Source organism: Babylonia areolata, chromosome 21, assembly GCF_041734735.1.
Source record: "Babylonia areolata isolate BAREFJ2019XMU chromosome 21, ASM4173473v1, whole genome shotgun sequence".
Lineage (NCBI taxonomy): Eukaryota > Metazoa > Mollusca > Gastropoda > Neogastropoda > Buccinidae > Babylonia > Babylonia areolata.
Window position 1 is genome coordinate 26,624,021 of NC_134896.1, and position 22,548 is coordinate 26,646,568.

At 40.2% G+C, this 22,548-nt stretch overlaps 2 protein-coding genes across 4 annotated transcripts in view; both read right to left on the bottom strand.

Moving 5' to 3' along the window:
* The window catches only part of LOC143295768 (ankyrin repeat and EF-hand domain-containing protein 1-like), a 34,276-nt gene extending 19,998 nt beyond the window's left edge, over window positions 1-14,278 (bottom strand). The window contains exons 1-6 of one of the 3 annotated variants that reach the window (XM_076607387.1): window positions 14,143-14,278; window positions 12,047-12,226; window positions 8,200-8,403; window positions 6,877-7,076; window positions 6,007-6,063; window positions 1,175-1,448 (exon numbers count right to left, since the gene is read on the bottom strand). In XM_076607387.1, coding sequence (XP_076463502.1) covers window positions 1,175-1,448; window positions 6,007-6,063; window positions 6,877-7,076; window positions 8,200-8,403; window positions 12,047-12,188 — 877 coding nt within the window. In that variant the 5' untranslated portion in view covers window positions 12,189-12,226; window positions 14,143-14,278. Of the gene's footprint in view, window positions 1-1,174; window positions 1,449-6,006; window positions 6,064-6,876; window positions 7,077-8,199; window positions 8,404-12,046; window positions 12,249-14,142 lie in introns of all 3 variants that reach the window. The other 2 variants (XM_076607386.1, XM_076607388.1) reach the window with 2 other exon arrangements.
* A 4,430-nt stretch (window positions 14,279-18,708) lies between these two features.
* LOC143295911 (cytochrome c oxidase subunit 7A2, mitochondrial-like) lies at window positions 18,709-21,864 on the bottom strand. The gene is made up of 3 exons (XM_076607597.1): window positions 21,709-21,864; window positions 20,001-20,117; window positions 18,709-19,264 (listed from the first exon to the last, which is right to left on the bottom strand). Exons 2-3 carry the CDS (start codon window positions 20,115-20,117, stop codon window positions 19,124-19,126), a joined length of 258 nt encoding a protein of 85 aa, XP_076463712.1. The 5' UTR covers window positions 21,709-21,864; the 3' UTR covers window positions 18,709-19,123.
* Between the last annotated feature and the right edge of the window lie 684 nt (window positions 21,865-22,548).

The following is a 22,548-nucleotide window of genomic DNA, read 5'->3' on the forward strand; positions in this document are numbered from 1 at the left end:
ACAGCAAAGCAATGATCCGGTGCAGGGCTGAATAAGTTAAGCAGCCATACTCTGTTTTCAGGGGCATAAAATCTGCCATTACACGCTATGCTTATGTTGCATGTGTGTACACACAAAGGGGATAAAGGCACTAGCAGATCTGCAGACAGGTTGACCTGGGAGATGAAAAACAACAACCCAGATCTCCACTCTTAACCCTCTATACATCACTCTTATTTGGAATACAGGCCCCTCAAACTGAAAGTCCAATGCTTTAAAAACTCAGCTATCTGGCCCATATGTTGCACCTGGCAACCTGAAAAGCACTTAGGTTACCTCTTTGTGACAGGTACTTGCAGCACATGGCAAAACCGGCCATGGCTGCATTGTGGATAGGGGTGTTGCAGTAATAAAAATAATTATTAATAATAATTATTATATTTATATTGGCTGAATCTTGTGCAGAGACAAATCAAAGCGCTTTCACACCAGTCATTCAAACGCATGCATAACTCTAAAACTGGAGAGAAAAAAAACTGAAGACAAGGAAGAGGCAGGGAAGGGAGGCTATTTTGGGAAGAGGTGGGTTTTAAGGCCAGACTTGAAAGAGCTGAGTGTGGAGACCTGACAAAGTGACAGTGGAAGTTCATTCCAATTACACGTTCCTGAGACAGAGAAAGAATGGCGACCAACAGTCGAGTACTAGAATCTGGGTATGCGTAAACAGAGTGGATCCAAAGCCAATCATAGAGAGCAAGATGGAGTGTAGAGGTGAAGGCAGCCACAGAGATAGGAAGGGGCAGAGTTGTAAATACATTTATAACACAGAGTGCTGATCTTGTACTTTATTCTGTGTGAGACAGGGAGCCAGTGGAGATGTTGCAAAAGAGGAGTGATGTGCTCAGATCTTTTCTTTCTGAGGACGAGTCGGGCAGCAGAGTTTTGTATGCACTGAAGGGACTGAATGGATGAAGCAGGCAAACCAGACAATAGAGAGTTACAGTAGTCAAGGTGAGAGAGAATGAGAGAAACGACAAGTCTAGATGTTGCGTCAGTGGACAGATATTTCCGAACGGAAATGATGCGCCGCAATTGACAGTAGCAGGATTGACATGTCTGACTGATAATTGTTTTCATGGACAGTGTGCTGTCAAGGACAACACCGAGGTTCTTGACTGAAAAGCACGGAGGTTACCTCTTTGTGACAGGTACTTGCAACACATGGCAAAACCAGCCTTGGCTGCATTGTGGATAGGGGTGTCACTGTCCACGTTGGTCTGTTCGAACTGTGCCCCATAGCCCCCCATGCACATCAAGCACTCCAGGTGGCCACCTCCTGCTGCAAAGTGGGCTGCATGGTTCTTGCGTACGTCCAGAGCGTTAACGTCACCACCCTTGAGGATGATGGCCTTGACGACCTTGACACTGCCGCTGGCGCAGGCTGCCATGAGGGCAGTTCGACCGCCCCTCTGCAACACCCATCAGTACAACTCTGATTATCAATTATTCCTTTTTGTTGTTGTTGTTGTTCATTATGGGAAATCTTCAACCACTGGACCCAATCTGAATAGTGGTCCACAAAGTGTTAACTAGACCAACAACTGTAACACTGTAATACTGTCATCTTTTGAAGCCTGGATTTACTTGAATCGCCCCCTAGGACACACTTTGAAGCCTGCATTTACCTGAATCCCCCCTAGGAAACACTTTGAAGCCTGCATTTACCTGAATCCCCCATAGGACACACTTTGGAGCCTGCATTTACCTGAATCCCCCCTAGGAAACACTTTGAAGCCTGCATTTACCTGAATGCCCCCCTAGGACACACTTTGGAGCCTGCATTTACCTGAATCCCCCCTAGGAAACACTTTGAAGCCTGGATTTACCTGAATGCCCCCCTAGGACACACTTTGAAGCCTGGATTTACCTGAATCCCCTCTAGGAAACACTTTGAAGCCTGGATTTACCTGAAATCCACCTAGTGTGGTTTCCTGAAATCAGCAGTGCAGTTCCAAGACGACCACACACCCAGCAGCTTAGCTGTCACTCTGTGGACAGGTCTCTTGACTACAAAAATGGCAATTCCTTGAGATCTGAGAACACCTACAAGATGGCAAACTGTAAACTAACTGTAGGCAATGGGAGAAGGACCAGTGGGAGGAGAGAGAGGGTAGGGGAGAAGGGGGAAAGGGGTGGAAGTGTAGAATGTAGTCTGTGCCTTAGCTAAAGATTACTGTCATTTCCAGCCTTTGAGGTGATACACTGCATAAAGCGCATCCCCCATATTTAGAATAAAAAGATATTTTCAACACGTATAAGGCGCCCACATCTGGTAAACTGCATCAGCCAATAATCTCAAAGAGTGAAAGTCCTCCATACTGTCTGGTGCAGAATGGCTCTGCTGACCCCGGCTGTGTTTTCTGAGTAGTGACTGGATGGGACTATGACTTGTTTTCATCTGCTTGTTGACTCAGCTCTGTTACTCAGTTCATCAGCTCTGATATTATCTGCTTTTTCTTTTTTCTTTTTTTCTTTCTTTTTTTTTTTGCCTGCTTTTTTACACAATTCTGAAGCCTTCAGTCTGATATCTATTGAAGCATAGTACATTCAAAACTGGATGACTCATGGGGGGCAGTGGAAAGGTACGCTACGCCTGTCTTGAGTGAAGAGTGTCTTATACAAAAGCCATTGTTACTGTTGCTCCTACTGGCTATAAACTCTAAGGCTAATACCTTATCCACAATACATCAAATTTGAAAAAAATCACAAATAGTTTCTTGACCTTCTGACCATTATCCATGTCTATGTCAAAATGACTGTTTCCACAAATTCTTTAAATTGTGCTTTCAATAAACTATCATTGAAATTGCTAAGGTTTACATGTATTCTTTATCGACATGCAATCATGCAAGTAAACATGAGCCTACATCCATCACACTCATGAGCACATGCACAAACATGTACACACAGACAGTCACAGACACACAGTCACAGACACAGATACACATGCCTGGCAAGAGTACGGGAGATCAGTCAGATATGTAGACATTGCAAAGTTTATCATTCAATCAGAGTTCAGGCTGACAGACAGCTTGAATATTCTGTTCTAGGCATATATATATGCATACACACACACACACACACACACACACACACACACATACACACACACACACACACACACACATATATACATGTGTGTGTGTGTGCGTGCATGTGCATGTGTGCGTGCGTGCATGCATGCGTGCGTGCGTGCGTGCAAGCGTGTGTATTTTCAGCTGTATCTGTGTCCAAACAAAACAAAAGTTTAATAGAACTGAATCTGAAGTCATGACCAATCTGCAATCTGCAGTCAGTGCCTCTGGTCAGCAAGTGTCAAAATCTACACGAAAAATGTCAAGTTTTGAACCTGTTTGCTCATCATCAGAACTGTCGAACCAAAAACCAAAAGTTGTATGCTGGGATGTAAATGTTTTCCTCCCAAAATCTGTGAAAATTATTGATCAGCACTTTCCGTTTTAATGTGCAAGCAAATGCTGGGACTGAATCTATGGATATGTTAACTTGAACTTTTCCCTGATTTTATCACAACTTTCTGGTCTGGAAATTTTATAACAGAAACTCCAAACGGCTGTCAAACATGCCACACTCAAACTGACATGCTGGGGAGACAGCAAAGCATAGATTTTTTTTATACTTTGTTTTATTTATTCATTTCTTTTATAAGTCATCTTTTCAAAAGATTTCTTGAAATAACTTAATTTCAGAAACCATTACTTTACAGTGCATCTGAAGTTTCTGAATGGTGTTCATGAACATATCTATATCATAATGAGGTCTCTGCAGAAGGCATTCAGCGAATCTTCTTCTTCTTCTGTGTTCGTGGGCTGCACTCCAACATTCACTTGTATGTATATGAGTGGGCTTTTACATGTATGACCGTTCTTACCCCACCATGTAGACAGCCATACTCCGCTTTCAGGGGCATGCATGCTGGGTATGTTCTTGTTTCCAGAACCCACTGAACACTGACATGGATCACAGGATCTTTAACGTGAGTATTTGATCTTCTGCTTGCGTATACACACAAAGGGGGTTCAGGCACAAGCAGGTCTGCACCTATGTTGACCTGGGAGATCGGAAAGATCTCCACCCTTTGCCCACCAGGCGCCGTCACCGAGATTCGAAACCCGGGACCTCAGATTGAAAGTCCAACGCTTTAACCTCTCGGCTATTGCGCCCGTCTATTCTGCGAATAAAACTTGGCAATCTCTGCCTCCCTTCAGTGATACATTCTGACACCTGATTTCCAGTCTAAAAACTGTGATGCCTCGTGTGGATTTAGCTACTGGTGCTTACTGGCTGATATCATCATAGCACCTTACACTAATATGTCTTATTATTTCATTTGTTACTGTTGATAAAGATGAAAAAGGTGGATGTTTATGTTCTGTTAAATGCTGGGTGTTTATGTTTGTTTGTCTTGTCACTGAAATATATTCTGAGGGGAAGGAAGTAGCTTAGCACATACTATACACACAGAAAAATGCACAAATAGGCTAACCATCACCAAGGACACTTCTTTGATAGAACGAGCTGATGCTAATGTAAACAGTTTAAGGCCTTCACTCTTAGTGTAAAACAACAGCTTTTATATGCCTTGTGTCATTAATTACTTTTCTTTGCGATAAATGACTGCAATGTGTCAATTTGTAAGATGAAACAGCTAAAGTTGTATGAAAAAAGAAATAAAAATGTAGCAGTAAAATAAAAACAGAAACAATGATTGCTTCAAGTGTCTTTTCTGGAAGTGTACTGTGATTACAACTGGAATATGTAGAATTGACTCATCAAAAAAAAAAAAAAAAAAAAAATTTAAGCTATGACAGATTTTATGTCAGTTAACAGACAAATTATATCCAGATAATTTTTTTTCTTAGAATTTACCACAGACACACACACACACAAACACACTGACAGACACACTGACAACTGAAAGTCACAAAGACTCATTGTGTTTACACATGAGCCAAAATGAAAATAAAAGGCATGTAAGCATGGAACACAAGCAAAACTTCTTTTGCAAACAAATGAATGACATGCAAAATTACATCCACACTTGCTTTTGCTCTTGGGTGAATTAGATCCACCAAACATGCTCAACTTGGTCCCCACAAGTTACAGTCATCTTTTGTGTTTTGTGTTGCATGTAAATGCACTTGTGTAAATGGCATTACAACATGCATGAGCACAAGCATCAGTTTAAAACCTAAACATAGCATCACATTTTGCAAATGCTAAGATAAGCAAGAAAATTTCCATTATTCAGATGAGACAGGATATATATCTATGAAATTAAATAATATGCTTCCTGAGTTTAAAGAAAAAAAACTAAACAAAAAGAAAACCAACTTTGTTCCCACATCAATGGAAACATGCAAGGACATTTGTGATACAAATCAGTATTAGAAAGTCTTGTTAAGTGCGCACATATTAATGCATGTTCAGCAGAGTTTTTAGCAAAAAGGACAATAGATATCAATCTTGCATTGGCATACAGAATGGATACATATGCTGTTAGATGGAATCTGTATGGCTGCACTGAAGAATATGTAGACAGAACACAGAAGTGACATGCTGAACATTCTACTACTTACAAATTAGGTGCCTTGCGAGTCATACAAACTAAGTTCAAAGGTGATGAAAAATACATCAGTTACATGTGTGATATGACAAGATGTAGAAATGCAAATATAGTGAAAGAAAAGTATAACACACAAAAGGAAATCAGGATCACAGAAAATAACGTAACAAAACATTACAGCAAAATGAAAAGAACATTTTTTTCAACATTTCATTTTCCCAACTTTAAAAGCATCGTGCAAAATGACAGACGGAAAAGCTTCAAAAGAGCAGCATGGAGAACAGAAACAAGTTAATGAAATACTGTACACAGACAGGAAAAGTGTCAAAATGAACAGCTATCAAAAGTGCAGCATCTAACTCCCCAACCAGTCTACTGTATACCGATTTTTTCCCATACTTCAGAAGTTTACCACCAGGACCATACCGGGGAGGAGGCATCTGAAAACACAAATCAGTTAGCAGTCTCTCTGTTCTCATGCTATCAACTACACATCACTTACATTGTTACAATATCTCTCCTCTTCAGCTGAAAACACAAGATACTTACAGTTTTTCATCTCTAAAGCTGAGATCAGTCATCATGTACAATCTCTCTGACTAAAGTGCAGTCTCTCTACTTTAAAAAGCTAAAAAACACAATCCAATCATTTCCAAAGTGGAGTGATGGCCAAGAGGTAACGCATCGGCCTAGGAAGTGAGAGAATCTGAGCGCACTGGTTCAAATCACAGCACAGTCGCCAGTATTTTTCTCCCCCTCCACTAGACCTTAAATGGTGGTCTGGATACTAGTCATTCAGATGAGACAATAAACTGAGGTCCTGTGTGCAGCATGCACTTAGCGTACATAAAAGAACCCACGGCAACAAAAGGGTTGTCCTTGGCAAAATTCTGTAGAAAAATCCACTTTGATAGGAAAAGCAAATAAAACTGCATGCAGGAAAAAAAAAAAAGGGTGGCGCTCTCAATGTAGCAATGCGCTCTCACTGTGGAGAGCAGCCCGAATTTCACACAGAGAAATCTGTTGTGACAAAAAGAGTAATACAATACAATACAATACAATTTCCACTGTTCACAAAATAAAGCGTTTAATGTCAACAATGAAAATAAAAAGGAAGCAAAGACTAAAATATAATAAAAAATGACAGGGGCATGGATTGAAATGAACACTGCAGTCACTACCAAACGAAAAACAGGAGTGACAGTATTTCAGACAGAGGAACCCTCAGTCGTTCATACCACACCCTGCCCTACCTCCATGTGGCTGTTGGGATCCGCACCATGGTCCAGCAGATTCAGACACATCTCCTCGTTCTCCGCTGACGTTTCGCAAGCCAGAAGGAAGACAGGCGTGCTATCTTTGGCCTTGTTGTTCACGTCGGCTCCACCTTCCAAGACCAGCTCCAGACACTTGAGGTGACGCTGAGTGCTAGCGATGCAGTAGAAGATGATTCCTGCAATTATTGGATCAATTAACAGATGGCTGACTGGTTAGCACATACGTCTTTCATCACAAGAGCAAGTTCAAATCCTAGTGGCACACAGCAGCAGACAATCTGGAGACTGTTTTCACTTTCAATCCCAGCACTTACAGGTGGCTTCCATCTTTGATTTTTTTTTTTTTTTCAGTTTCCTGTTCCAAGATAATGAAGATCTGCTAATACCTGAATACAATGTGTAAACAAATGCAAAACAACAAAATATGTGCTTTAACAGATCCCACAGTCTTCATGAATTTTGTGCCTGGTGTGTAATGGAAAAGTGAACATGCAATGCTCATCAAGTACAGACTACAGCTGTTACAGAGTTGGGTAAAGTGTTCACATGTACTGGCCACAAATGCTGAGAAGAAAAGAAATAATCATTTTTATGTAAAACAATCTAACAACACCAAAACAACAACAACAACAACAACAAAACTAACAAAAAAAACAAAGAGATAGAAGTAATTTTTAACATATAAGCATTTGTCTTAGAAGAGCAAAGAACCAAGTAAAATGTCTTCCTGTGGTGAACCAGTCCATCTTGCCTCACTAATTCCAAAAATAGTAAGGTTGTAGTTCCTCATCTTAAAAGCCATTTGCATAGTTTTTTCCAGATTCGAACATGGTGTGCAAGTTATACGCTCCAATAGAGAAGGTAGTCCAGGTGGAGATGATGGTCATCGGCCTGGCAGCTTCTAGTGCCTGGCTTTCACTGCCCTGCACCATACAGCCTCCTACAGATCCACCCTCACCCAGTCATGAAATGTTTGTATGTTTCTTGGCGATTTTGTAGCAGTGATTTTTTTTTTTTTTTTTTTTTTTTTTTACAGAGAGGTCACTAGCCCCTTGTCCAACCTTCCTCCTTTTGCTTTTGGGTTTGGGACTGGCACTGGCAGAGTTCAATTACTATCTGAGTGAAAGAAACGTCACAGTGTTCAAGATTCAGCAACAAAATGAAAAAAACAGACCCATTGCTCTCTCAATGCAAGTTAACTTCATCATATTAGAAGATTAATCAAAGATAACTTGCACTGACTTCAGCACATGTAAACGCAAAATGAAACAATCTAATCAGCAGTCCACAACATCTGACCTTTGCCCTCCTGGTCCACGAGGGTCATGTCAGCACCAGCAGTCAGCAGCTTCTCCACGCAGTTGACATGGCCGTACTCTGCCGCCCGCATGGCCGCCGTCCTCCCGCTGAGGTCCATGACATCAGGATGAGCCCCCAGCTCCAGGAGAAACTCTATCATGTCTTCATCGTTCGTGAGGGCAGCAATGCTCAGCGCTGTGTTGCCTGTCAACACATGTTTTACAGTATTGTACACCTCTGACTGCCTGTCAACACATGTTTTACAGTACTGTACACCTCTGACTGCCTGTCAACACATGTTTTACAGTATTGTACACCTCTGACTGCCTGTCAACACATGTTTTACAGTATTGTACACCTCTGACTGCCTGTCAACACATGTTTTACAGTATTGTACACCTCTGACTGCCTGTCAACACATGTTTTACAGTATTGTACACCTCTGACTGCCTGTCAACACATGTTTTACAGCATCGTACAACTCTGACTGCCTGTCAACATACAGGTTTTACCATATTGTACAACTGTTATTGCCTGTCAATATACAGATTTTACCATATTGTACAACTGTTATTGCCTGTCAACACATGTTTCACAGTATTGTACACCTCCGACTGCCTGTCAACATTACCATATTGTACAACTCTTATTGCCTGTCAACTTATAGGTTTTTATCTTACTGTACACCTGTTATTTCCTGTCTATATATATGTATAATCATATTGTACACCTTTTTTGCATGTCTTCACACATTTTCACATATTGTGCACCTGTTATTGCCTGTCAACATACAGGTTTTATCATATTGTACACTGCTATTGCCTGTCAACACTGCTTTTATCCTTGTACACCTGTTACTGCCTGCCAACACATGTTCAGTCATATTCATGATATTGTACATCTTTTTTTGCCTGACCACAATAAGTTTTTTTTTTTTTCAACTATTAAAGTTTTATTTCTAATCCACAGCAGATTTCTGAATCCTATTTTGAAATTACATTATCAGTTAAAAGGATTCTCATAAAGTTGAATATATAAACAATCAAGTGTGTTTCTTCTTGCAGATGGATACACACAAGGCAATCATGAAAAAAAAAAAAACAAGAAAAAAACACAGCATAATTCATGGGCCTGTGGAACTTTCCTCTTACACATGGATAATACAAACAAATAATACATATAATAAATGTATTATTCAAATTCCAAAAAGTCCACACATTTTACCCTGAAGGACGTTACTTGTTTGGTTATTTGTCCATTTTTGTTTTTGTTGAAAGACTGAAAATGCTCTCTGAATTTGCTTTTAGTTGTTTTATCACCACAAAAGTTTTATGTGTCCAAATGAAAACCATGAACTTATCACATCATATTCCTTGCCAACAATTTTTCATTCTGTTAAATCACAGTGATAGGTGTACACAATAATATTTTCCCTCTTCATACATGATCGTATAAGTGCACAATGTTACCTTGTTATAGTGACACTATTTCAGTATTTGTCAACAATTAAAACATCACCCTGTGACAAACACGGCAGCAGTCTCTTGTGAAAACCACAGAGGTACCACAAGGATTAAATGAGTGAGTGATAAATCTGCTTCACGTTATTTCCAGTCACCAGTCACCCAACAACAGATCCAACTGTTTTATATGTCAGAAAAAGAAATATCATCATATATCAAAGGACCATGTTGATAGCCCATACAAAGTAATCATAGTCATCTTGAAATCAGTTCACAAGAGCCAAAGCAAAAAAAAAAACAAAAAAAGGAAAGAAAAGGAAAAAGAAAAAAAGGGAGGTGGGGTGGGCGAGGGGGTGGGGGGAGGGGGCAGGGGGGAATGCGAGGACAGGGGTGTGGGGGGGCGAGAAAGAGAAAAAGAAGAGGAGGAGTGTGTGATATGTGTCCACCTGTCATGCGTCCATGCTAAGCCCCCTGTAACAGGTGACACATTGAAAATACACACACACAGACACACACACACACACACACACACACACACACACACACACAAAGAAACAAAACAAAAAAACTGAGGCTGTACAGTACAGAGCACAGAGCATAGCATATACAAATTTCAAGTGAGTTTGGCTTACTGGTAACTTGCAAAATAAGGTAGACTTCAGACATTATGCATTTCTGATCCTTTATGCAATGAGGTAGTCTGGGCTACACACACACACACACACACACACACACACACACACACACAAACACACACACACACACAAAAATGTCACTTTTGAAAAACAACTGACACACACCCACATTTCTCAGCTGACAAAACTAAAAATGAACACATGAACTACATGGAGCTTAGCTGATCTGTTGCTTGTGGTTCGATATCAACAGCAGGCTGCTTGAACACCACTGAAGTGACTCAGATGCAGTGCAGGATATCCTCTGGCATGTAGTCTTAAAAACTGATAGCTCTGTGTGGGCTGCTAGCACTGAAACTTTTTTTGTGTGTGTGTGTGTGTGTGTGTGTGTGTGTGTGTGTGTGTGAGAGAGAGAGAGAGAGATGGTGAAAATGCCACCGATGCCAAGTGAAAGAATCAGTACAAGCAAAATACAACAACAAAACACACACACACACACACACACACACACACACACACACACAATATATATATAACTTATTTATTCATTTTGTTCATGTTTTCCTTAGATGTGTGGGTTTCTGTGGCCAAGATTTGAAATTTTTCACAAGATTTTTGTTTTTGTTTTTTGGGGGTTTTTTTGTTTTTGTTTTTTTGGTCCAGTATGTTTATGCACCTGTCTTTCCTAAGAAGCAAAAAAAATGTTAAGGAAACACATGCACTGTTAAGCTGTGAGTCTATCACCAATGGAGGAACTGTTGTTAACTGACAGGGTTGGGTGCATGGTTTGTCCAGAGTTACATTAACTGTCATCATGGACCACCAGATTACCTGTCAGCATGGGAGATATTGATACCTGTCAACAAAATCATGCATTTTACGCAATGTTGAAACATGCTAAACAATAGAGCAAGATTACTTGACATGAAAATGCTGTCAACAAAGATGACTTCATAATACAATAAGGGTAGATCTGAAGACATACATAATGTATTATTAATATTCTGCTGTGTTTTCAAACCATACTACATCTTCAATGCTCAGGCCACACAGATGTGTACGTGAGAAATCCAGTGCTGTCAGAACTTGGTAATCATAGCAGTCAATTAGAAACTCCCAATCATAGCCTCTCGTGGTATTAACTCATTCTACTCCATGATTACTTCCCCTGTGGACCAGGTAGGAGTATTCTCATACCAACACACTATTCTAATTTTATATGTTCTTGCTCGGTACAGTTGGCATTCTATACTGAACTGTTTACGGATTCCGGAAGCATGAAAATGAAACTTTGTTCGACCTATCAATTCAACAATTCTCCACTGAATTTTGCCGTTTTAGTGAACTACTCTGTTTTTTTCTGCAGTGGTCTCATGTAATGCTGGTCCAGGGGAGTTGTAACATGCATGTAGCTGTAGGGTAGAATGAGTTAAATCCCACAGCACACACACACACACACACACACACACACACACACACACACACACACACACACACACACACACACACACACACACACACACACACACACACACACACACACAGACAAAACAAAAACAACTTCAGTGACTTAAAAGAAACAGTTTTTTTCAGAGCAATTGAAATTAAAAAATGCTTTTCGTAAAATAAAAAAAACCAAAAAAAAAACCCAAGAGGGATGGGATGGGAGAATCCTACCCAGCCATTCAGTACAATATGTTTTTCTTTCTACTCAAAGAAACATCTGACATGTGCCATTCACAGGCTTACCTTCATCAGCATCGTTGTAGTTGATCAGGTGCGGGACACCATTGGTGGTCAGCTTTTCCACCTGGTGTTTGTCCTTGGCACGCACACATTGCAGGAGTTTGCACACCTGCAGAATCTCCAGGCGGGACTCAGCTTTAGGCATGGTGAACCCTGGTCTTTGCTGTTATTCTTGCACCTGACCTGAGTGGAGGGTGTTGGTGTTCTATGGAGTAATTCATAAAAAAAAAAGAATTGACTACTACCAGACAGCTGACCAGATGCCTTACAAATGTTAGACAATAGCCTAGGCCAATAAGACAGGTCGAGAGCTTAAAGGGGTAGATAACTTTGCTCAACTGCTGATATCAGATGTCTGACTGAGCCATTCACAAAAAAAAAGTTTTTGGAAACAAAAGTTGTTGTTTTTTTCCTTTGCTGGCCCATATGTGTGAAATTATTTGACTATTAACTGTTAATTTTACAAAAATATGTAATGGTGCCAGTTGCTGTAATGAAACTGTTAGTGATACTGGCTGATTGGGAGGATCGAGCCCCATCAGAGGATGGATGTTTTTGGTCTGTGGCTGACTCATACCCAGAGCTGAGTGTGCTATGGGCTCAAATGGGAAGGCTTCACAGATGGATGTGTTGCTAAATTTTCCTGACTGTTGTTGCAGGTGTCTGTATCTCTTGGGACTAGATGACACCAGGATACAGTTTAAAGACATGGGGTAATGCCATAGATGGGTCAGCAAAAAAGATAGCATATTATCTGTTGTATCAGTAAATAATTATTACTATTTATAGAATATAGCTCAGACTGATTTTGTGTTTTCATCTAATCAGATTAGACAAGCACAGCTAGTATGTAACCATTAAACCACAAGTATCCCAAACAAGGTTGATGTTAAAGTGTGGGTCAGTTCCTGGAAGATTTGGTGGACTGATAACTGTCTTGAACATTACAAGTAATTTATAAATTAAAAGAAAAACCCCCACCAGAGTCACAGTTCAACATAAGTAGTCACAGTAGTAGTAACAGTCACTACTAGTACTGTCTTCTACTTCAGTTTAGCAGCCAACATCAACTGAGTGATGAAAACTGATACTTACAAATAGGAATCCAGAAAGAAGACAGAATTTTGATTTGATAAGAAAAAAAGTGGGTTTCCCATTGGTGGTCCAAATCTCCAGTAGGCTAGTATAACTACTGGCACATGCCCTGGGAATATACTGGCTTGGACTGTGCCAGCATGACCCAATTGTCCACCAAATCCCCTCTATTATTAGAACAGAAAAAAAGCAAAAAATAATAATCAGCAGAAGTCCGCTGTTTAAATGGCTAAGTCAACCTTGAAGTCCCTACCTCTGAAAATCCTTTCCCCGAGAAATCAAGCAAGCATAAACTGTGTGAATGACAGCATAAAATACATGTAGCAAACAAGGTTTATTAGACTTGTTGGTTATTTTCTTGATTAGGACATGCTATAAAGCATAACAACCCAAAAGTGTTGAGAAAAATGTCTTAATGGGATTAATATAAGCCACAATGCATGCATGAGCTTACAAGTATACAACTCAAAAGTGTCGGGGGAAAATGCCTTAATGGGATTAATATAAGCTACAATCAATGCATGAACTTGACCTAGAAATTAATGGGGTAGGGTCACACTTGAATGGTTAAAACCAAACACATTTCTGATGCTTGTGGATTCAGGATCATTACATTGTAAAGGCCAATTTGACCATCATCACAACAAACAGAGGAAAGGGCATGTTAACCTTTTTTCTTTTTCTCTAATTTGCTGGTGGTGGGAATCAGCAACTGGCAGGGAACTTAAGATTAAATGCTGCAGTGTTCCCTGCACTGACGACTTCTCCTTCGAGCTGATTTTTACGAAAAAAATATTTCTGAAAAGATTCTGTTTTGCTGAAAAAGTGAGTGGAATTGCAAAGCCTTTGCTGTCTTTAACTGTTCTTCTTTCTATTATTATGTTCTGAGTCATAATCTGTGTATAGTAAATTCAAACGTTTCATTTTAAGAGTATCAATGACTAAGGTCGCCTGTAAATTTGAAATGATAGCAGTCTGAAGTGTAAACACATTATTATACAGACCTTTCCAGTTGTTATGGTATATTCACGCCATTTTGTGAAGCTCTTGCGTGACCAAGGTGACGGAAAAAGCACGGTGTTAACTTCCGTCAGGGGAGTTAAGATGTGCAAATCATTTGTCCGCAGGTTGAAATATTCATGACACCCGAAGTATTCATGATACGATCGCGCCCAGAATTTGTTCTTTCTCACGCCAAGGTAATCTGCTGTCGGACACCAGAATGTTCAACTTGATGAAGGCGGGGAGATACGAAAGAAGAAGAAGGGGATTTTATTGCCGATGGCCTGATTCACTGTATTATTTGAGTAAACTGTAAGGCGGGTGGGTGGAGGTGGGGGCTGAGGAGGGTTTTTGTTGACTTGTTTCTCTTGACCTGTGAATAAACCAGGTCTGATCAGATTTTTTCGAAAATTAATTCTTATGTAAACCGTCAAGTAGTTTGCTTTGTTTTTCATCCGCTGACAAACGTCGACACCGAATGGCCCTTGTTTTTCATCAGCTGACAAACGTCGACACCGAATGGCCCATATCAGAGGCAAATGATATATATGCATACGATAAACATTTTTTTCCCCAGTATTTCACGTAATTTTGGTTTGTCACAAGTTACGGGTGCAGTTATTAGAGCCTCAGAATTCTTGCCCGCATTTCCCCGCGTTCGATCCCTCACAAAGTGGGAGAAGGGTGGAGATTATTATGTATTCCCAGGTCAACATATGTGCTGACCTACCAATGCCTTAACCCCTTTCGTGTGTAAACACAAGTAAAATTGAGATCAGATGCTCGCGTTGTAGATCCTGTAATCCATGTCAGTGTTTGGTGGGTCATGGGAACAGGAAAATACCCTGCATGCATCAACCACTACAGGTTCAAAAGCAAGTTGATGTTGGTCGTGTAATGGAAAGAAGAGAAGAAAACCAGTTTCCAGACCATGGTAGCTGTGTGCAGTCACTATGTTCATGCCGAAACCGAACCGAACTGTGTGATGATTTTACATATGAGACCCACAAACCCAATTTGAGAATGCTTGACAGAACTACATACACCAAATTCATTCATAATATACCTGTCATTCATAATGATTATATTCACCACCATCCCTCCCCACATATGTTCTTCAGCTATACACATGGCAGAATTCAGCTGTAGGCCAGCAGAGCCCCCGACCCCCCCCCTCCTCTGTGTCGCTACTAACGCCAGTCATCAGGATTCTGCGACATTAATCTGCAGATACAGATTCAGTGCCTAATTTTCAGTCTGTCAGTCCCTCACTCAAATCCTTTGAAACAGATCTAAAGACATACTTTTTCAAGCGGTCTCTGCATGATTTAGGCATTCAGTTCTATGATCCATATCATTGTGTTCCATATGTTAGTCCATGAATGTTTGTGCGTGTATGTGTCTGTCTTCTTCTGTGCCGGCTTTGTGTCTGGCGTGTTCTTACAAAACACTTTGAGAGATTTAAAGAGCTATTTATATAAATGTACTATTATCTATTATTGGCATATTAATGTCCACCATGCCCAAGAAATACAGACACCTGCACTGCTGATGAGGAACTCTTTTGATGAAATTTGACGGTGAAGCTTCACTTTCCAAACTAAAATTTTTGTAAGACTTGGCCATGGACAAAAATCTTACAATATGACCTTAGTGTCAGTTCATGCTTTCTTGGCACTTCACTGTAACGTGACTAAACACTTCAACATGGGTGTGGCTTGTCTTTAGAGTCATCGAGTTCACTGTTTAAATTGTAAAACTTTGACATCTGCCTCCTTTGCAGATGCCACTGAATCAGGTTATCAGACTCAAACTCTATGTTGGAAGTTTCCTTCCATGTCTTGTGAGTACCGTAATTCATTTGAGGGATCATCCAAAGCAGAATATGCTTTTGGCCAACCATTCTTTTTGGTACACCAGTATTATGCACACTTTGTGAAGCCATCACCAAATCTATGGGGTGGAGTCCTTGGCAAAAATGCCAGAAATAAAAGCAGAGAGGGAGCCAATCGAAGTGAATGTCACAGGCATGTCAATCTAGGTATACCTAGGCTGTATATTGGCAAGTACTTATTCTTGGCTGGTACATGTATCAACTGGAGCAGCAGACCATGTCACACTCAAGTATAGTTGTATGGTATAGTATAGTATAGTGGAGTGATGGCCTGGAGGTAACACATCCGCCTAGGAAGCTAGAGAATCTGAGCGTGCTGGTTCAAATCACGGCTTAGCCGCCGATATTTTCTCCCCCTCCACTAGACCTTGAGTGGTGGTCTGGACGCTAGTCATTCGGATGAGACGATAAACTGAGGTCCCGTGTGCTAGCATGCACTTAGCGCACGTAAAAGAACCCATGGCAACAAAAGGGTTGTTCCTGGCAAAATTCCGTAGAAAAATCCACTTCGATAGGAAAAACAAATCAAATTGCACGCAGGAAAAAAATAAAGGGGTGGCGCTGTAGTGTAGCGACGCGCTCTCCCTGGGGAGAGCAGCCTGAATTTCACACAGAGAAATCTGTTGTGATAAAAAGAAATACAAATATAATGCAGTACTTGTGCCATATGATTTCCCAACTGTTTATTATACATCCAAGTGGAAAATGGCCTTCAGTTAGGATATCTGACTACTACCACTTGTGAACAGAATCATTTAGATATGCTGAAGGCATATTCTGCACGGTTTGCAACTAACTACAGGTTAGATTCAGTCGTAGTTGTTACAGTTGTTCTTTGAACTTGGACTAATTCTGTAGGATTGAAAAACTTCTTATGAACTGAAAGGGGAAAAAATGCATATTTTCTGGACATTAGCTTTCAGTTAGACCCCTTGCCTGCCAAACGTTTAAACAATTTTGTCATTCCTGTGTGCCAAGAAACTGAAGCTTTCCACCTAAGTATAAATATATATATAATTAAAATCCACTATCTCCTCAAATATGAAGATGTATCATGTTTTGCAGGATGATTGCTCATACACTGTACTTAAAGTAGGTGATAAAGTTATCATAATATTATTTCCTTTGTATAACTGTTGCATTAAATCTGAGTCAAGGAAAATTTCCATGAAACCAAGAGGTTAAAATTCTCTGCTTCAAAATTACTACCTGGATTTCCAGTCAAATTTGTTTTCGTTGGGTGCCTGTGGCCAAGAAAACAACAGACCTTAAAATAGCAGTCACCCAGCTGTGTGTTGGCACCCAGCCAACAGAGAGCGTCCTCCCTCCCTCCCTCCACTGCCCTCCCTCCATCCACCGGCTGGTGGCCAGTTTGCCTGACCAGCTCTCATCCCCCCACCCCCTTCCCTTCCAAGCTACACATGTAGTGTCACAATGACATTTTGTTCATGTAATGTTCACTGTTTCTTTACCCCTTGTGTGCAATACAGATGTAAACTGACTAGTATAAGCACAAAACTTAATAACCGTGTCACAAAATGGGTTGTGAATGTTGTCATCACATGCCAAATCTGTACCTCAAAACACCATCCTCATCACTACACAGGTTTTCTTCCCCACTGTCCATATCTCTCATTTGCTGAGCCACTTTTAAGGTTGTAAACTTTTGAAAAATAGACGAGATAGACCTTTGCAAGACAACACCATTCTGATCAACCGTGTCTGCAAGTGATTTCAGAATTTCCCACTGCCTCCGAGCCATACAGTGCAGACCATGCAAGTCCAAGGGAAATAACAATCTTCAAACATTCTAGAAGACAGGGATAAACAAAGTAGGTCATTTCCCTTTAACTATCAACCACGAACTTGGATGTGAGAGTTATGTCCTGTAGGCGTACAACAAAAGGAACGCAAGTCTCATTTTCACTTGGCAGGCAATGCGTTAATCAACCACAATTATTGCTCAACAGATGACATTTTGCAGCTGTGTGACATTGTTCAGGGTGATCTGCAAAACAAATCAGTTTGCTGGACAGGCTCTTTATTTACCATGTCACAATGCTAACACTTCCTGCCTATTTCCCGCACAACAATCTGGTGAGATTTATGGTTCATTTAATTCAAACATGTATATAAAGATGTTTTCTTCATCTATGATGCACAAAGCTCAATCCCTTGTGCCTGAACCCCTCCATGTGTTTTTGCACGCACACAATCAAATACGCATGTTAAATATCCTGTAATCCATGTCAAAATTCGGTGGGTTATGGAAACAATAGCATACCCAGCATGCACACCCCTGAAAACAGAGTATTGCTGCCTATATGGCAGGGTAAATAAACAAAACAGTCATACACTTAAAATGTTACATGTCTGACTGAGTGTATATGTGTGTGCGCCTAAAATCTGTCTGAATGACAAAGGGAACAAATGATGAACACCCAATGGCTGCGGTCAGTCAGCTCTATCCAGGTAGGCAGCCTCTTGTGCAGATGACCCCGAATTTGCAAAGTGCTTAGTCTCCAACCAAGGCTAGGCGCTATATAACCGTAAGTATTCATATCATTCATTCGTTCGTTCATTATTCATTCGTTCACACACACACCCCCCCTTTCCCCACAATGACATTCAGCAGACAGACTGTTCACACTCCAGGACACATCTGACACAACAATGAGGTCAATATAAAACATTTACTTGTCAGAATGGCACAAAATCTTTCCCTCCATACCTGATAACAAAATACAATAATCATACCAAACTCACAAATTTCAACTATGATTATACATCATTCAAACTCAGATGGAAAATCTTTCCTGAAGTTTTTACCTGATCTGATATATAAACCAATGAAAACTATCTCTGGTCCACCTATCACAACTCCTAGAATGAAATTTGGAGCTTGAAATCAATGTGGAAATAAGTGTAAACAAGTATACGTAAACAATATCAAGATACATTTATTACTCTACAGCTATCCCTGATAACTGAAAAAAGTAAAGTAAAAAGTAAAGTCGAGCAAAAAACTTTTTTTTTTTTCAGTTGAGTGAGACTCTGTCACGTTTGCCTATATTCCTCTACATTGGCTACTATTCTTTCTTGGGGAAGGACATCTTGAGGATCGTGCCGAGGGCAGGGACAAAGCCAAAGACAGTGGCCAGCATGGTGACGTAGTACATCCCCTTGTCCTTGGTTCCCATCTTCTGCCACACCAGCAAGCCATCGTCACGCTGCAACATGACAAAACAAGGTGTTGACACATCTACATGAAGAAATGTGGTAAAGTTTATGAGGAAATTTAACAAGATCACATAAATGAATCACCACACATGGATTTTTGACATAATCATGCAAGAAATATATACATTATATTATTCATGAATCATGAGCAAGCTGATGCTGGTCAAGAACAGTACTTTGAAGAAAAGAATGCTACCAAATATTTTATTCAATGTAATAAGCATGAAGAAGGAAACAAACAAAAAAGCCATCTGACACTACATTGTTTTATTTTCAAAAAACATGTTCAAAGCAGTTACAAGACAAATTAAGATTCACTGAATACTAGTTACTACATAATGGCTGATTACTTTGGAATGATCTATCTGCACAGGAATGCCAAGTGTATTTTCAGAAAACCATCATTTTGACTGATTTTTTTCACAGATATTGTGTAAATGTGTGAGTGTAATAAAGTATTTTTTGGTTATGGTGCGAGTTACTACATGTATACTGGGGATGCTCTTTGCAACTTTGCATCCCACAACCAACCAATCGATGTCTTGCGATGCAACTGCAAGAATCTTTGCAAACTCAAAGACTTACATTTCTTGTTCAATGCTATCTTTTACTGAAAACCTTCGCTCTGTATGTGTAACCTTCACCATCCACTCAAACCAGGTTAACAAGGCACTTGTCCAAACAGTCTAAATTCAAGACTAAACATTTAAAGATAAATTTTCTTACACAGAAGGCATTCTGCAGGTCCTGAATTCTCTTGTAGCGAGGTGTGCTTGGCACGATTCCAGAAGACTGGCCGCTAGCAGCAGCAGAAAAGCGGCGAGCACAGATTCGGCTGAGCATCTAGGGAAATGAACAATTGTGTCTTTTTATAACCCGATTCAAAACACAAGAAATGCATATATTTCCCTTTTCTCTCTGGGTCTGATTTGTTAATGAAAACAAGACCACTGTCTTCATGAAATAATGTGCCAAGTTAAGGGGAAAAAAATGTGCCAAGTTAAGGAAAAACAAACAACAACAAAAAACAACTATAAACCCCCAGCAATCCAACATTCTCAACAGATTTTCTATATTTTTTTCAACTGATTTTTTTTTTTTTTAAATCAGATGCTTAAAAGTATGTTAGTTGTGAAAAGGTCCCAGAAATTATGTTTCATGTTCATTCTTTTTAACAATAATTTTTATGACATAGTACTGAGTTGTGTGGGCATTTATGTTTGCATGCCAATGTGTGCAGACTGGCTCCATGAGTAACCAGTACTAATGGTAAACTCATGAAAGCCAGTACCACAACTTTTATTTGTTCTTAAAAGATTGCACAATGTGTAAACATTGCAGAACCATAGAAGTATACAAATTCAGTGTGGGTTTGTTTGTTTTTTTATATCCTTATGATTAATTATTTTAATATGAAGCTGACATTCTCATGATTCTGGGATCACACAAACCTGAACCCAATGCTAAACTATTGAACCAATAATTTTTATGAGGCTTGCTACTGACAGTTTCAGGGTGACTGCAAAATATTAAAATCTTGAACCAGAATTGCAAAGTCAATGACCATCAGTTTCATTTCATCAAGAAGCATTCATGAAGATGACAGCTGCATTCATTCTAGCTGAGACTTATAAACAGTGAGAAGGTAAGACTCAAATGACAAACATGGCAAAAAATGGGCTAAATCTCCACTCCCCTGTGTGACTTCTTCTTTCCCTTGACTACCGCCTTCATCATTTTGAAGATTCTGTAGACTATAAGGGGGGTTTGCGTGTTTTGTGGTTTCCTGAGGTAGAGGTTTCTGGGCCAGGGGATGGGGGGTGAGGTGAGGTATGGGGGCGGGGGGGGGAGGTGATCAGATTCGGGATTTGAAGCCTTCCAGGGTTGTGCTGAGAGCAGTCTCTGCAGGAAGGCTGTTCCAGTTTGTTATTGTTCGAGGAAAGAAAGATTTTTGTCTGTACAGCGTCCTGCAGTTGGAGAGGTGGTATGCTGCTGGATGCGATCCTCGGGTCCCAGTGGATGCTGAAGGATTTTGAGAGGGCTTGCGGCATGTGTTGATGATAAGACTGCCGCTATGGAACTTATAGAAGTTAATCAGTCTTGCCTTTCTGACTGGCGGAGTGAACGTCCACACCTTTTTGTTAACACTACTCATTCTGTCTTGTGGGGAAAAAATGTGGATATGGCCTCAAAATGTGTTAAAAATGTCAAAATAAACTGAAAATTACAACCGATCCGTTTGGTCACGTACGCTGGCGTCCTCTCTCACCAGCCCAACAGCGAAGGTCACTTTTAGTTCACTGTCATTATAATCTTACCCTTGACTCAGCCTTAGTAATACTGTATTGGAATTCAAGCAGAGAACAAACAGAGTTGTAATTCATGCACTGAACAAAACATACACTGTTAATTTTAAGCTGATTGGCTTCCTTACCTTGTAGGTCACTTGAAGCGGACGATGACAGGGACGAAAGATGAAGACGGAAGTTGTTGCTTGGAGGGAGACAACTACGGAAGACAGTCTTTCAAAACTGAAAGTAGAATGACTTCGCTGCTCGCATATCACGGCACGTTCTGTTACAAATGGATAAGCCACACTTAGTTTGATTTTACATTCCAGTCACATTCGACGCAATGTGCTATCGGGCCAGACCAGTAGACGACTGCATACAGGTACAGGTCCGGGTCCCATTAGCACCCTTGCAAGATCAGTCTTTCACAGGGCCCACTCGACTGGAGAGCTTTTCGGCGGACAGATCGGGAAATCCCGTTATGTATGCAGTCCATGTGTGCATTTCACGGCGTCTTTCCGCACACAAAGCAGGTCAAACAACAGGTTGATTTCTATCTTATATTTTTACAATATACAGTTTTTATCTCCTTCCTTTAGATTAAAACTAGAAAAGGCTTTATATGTTGGAATTTATGAAATGATGCATTTGTTAAAAAGAGAGGAAAAGAAAGGATATTTGTGCATTTGTGCAAGCACAAAAAAAAAAAATCACAGGATTAAAACAGAAAAAAAGAAAATAAGCATCATTACAATTTTTTTGTTCAAGATGTTTAGATAAAGGCATTTTGCAGCTGTTTTATTATCATATTTCCAGATGGTTTATCCATGCATATGCCTAATTCCATCTCCATCCCAAAGAACTTGTTCACAGAAGTAACATATCAAACTTCCTCTCCACTCCACATCTTGGCGAGTCGAATTGTCATCCTGTTTGCATATATTTAATTCACGCATGTAAAAGAATCCAAGCAACACAAACAT

Excerpts from the sequence above, each read along its gene's own strand:
- LOC143295911 (XM_076607597.1), bottom strand. The coding sequence starts at position 20,117 with ATGCTCAGCCGAATCTGTGCTCGCCGCTTTTCTGCTGCTGCTAGCGGC. Across the intron at positions 19,265-20,000 it reads ACCTGCAGAATGCCTTCTGT|CGTGACGATGGCTTGCTGGT; the intron begins GTAAGAAAATTT and ends GTCATGTTGCAG.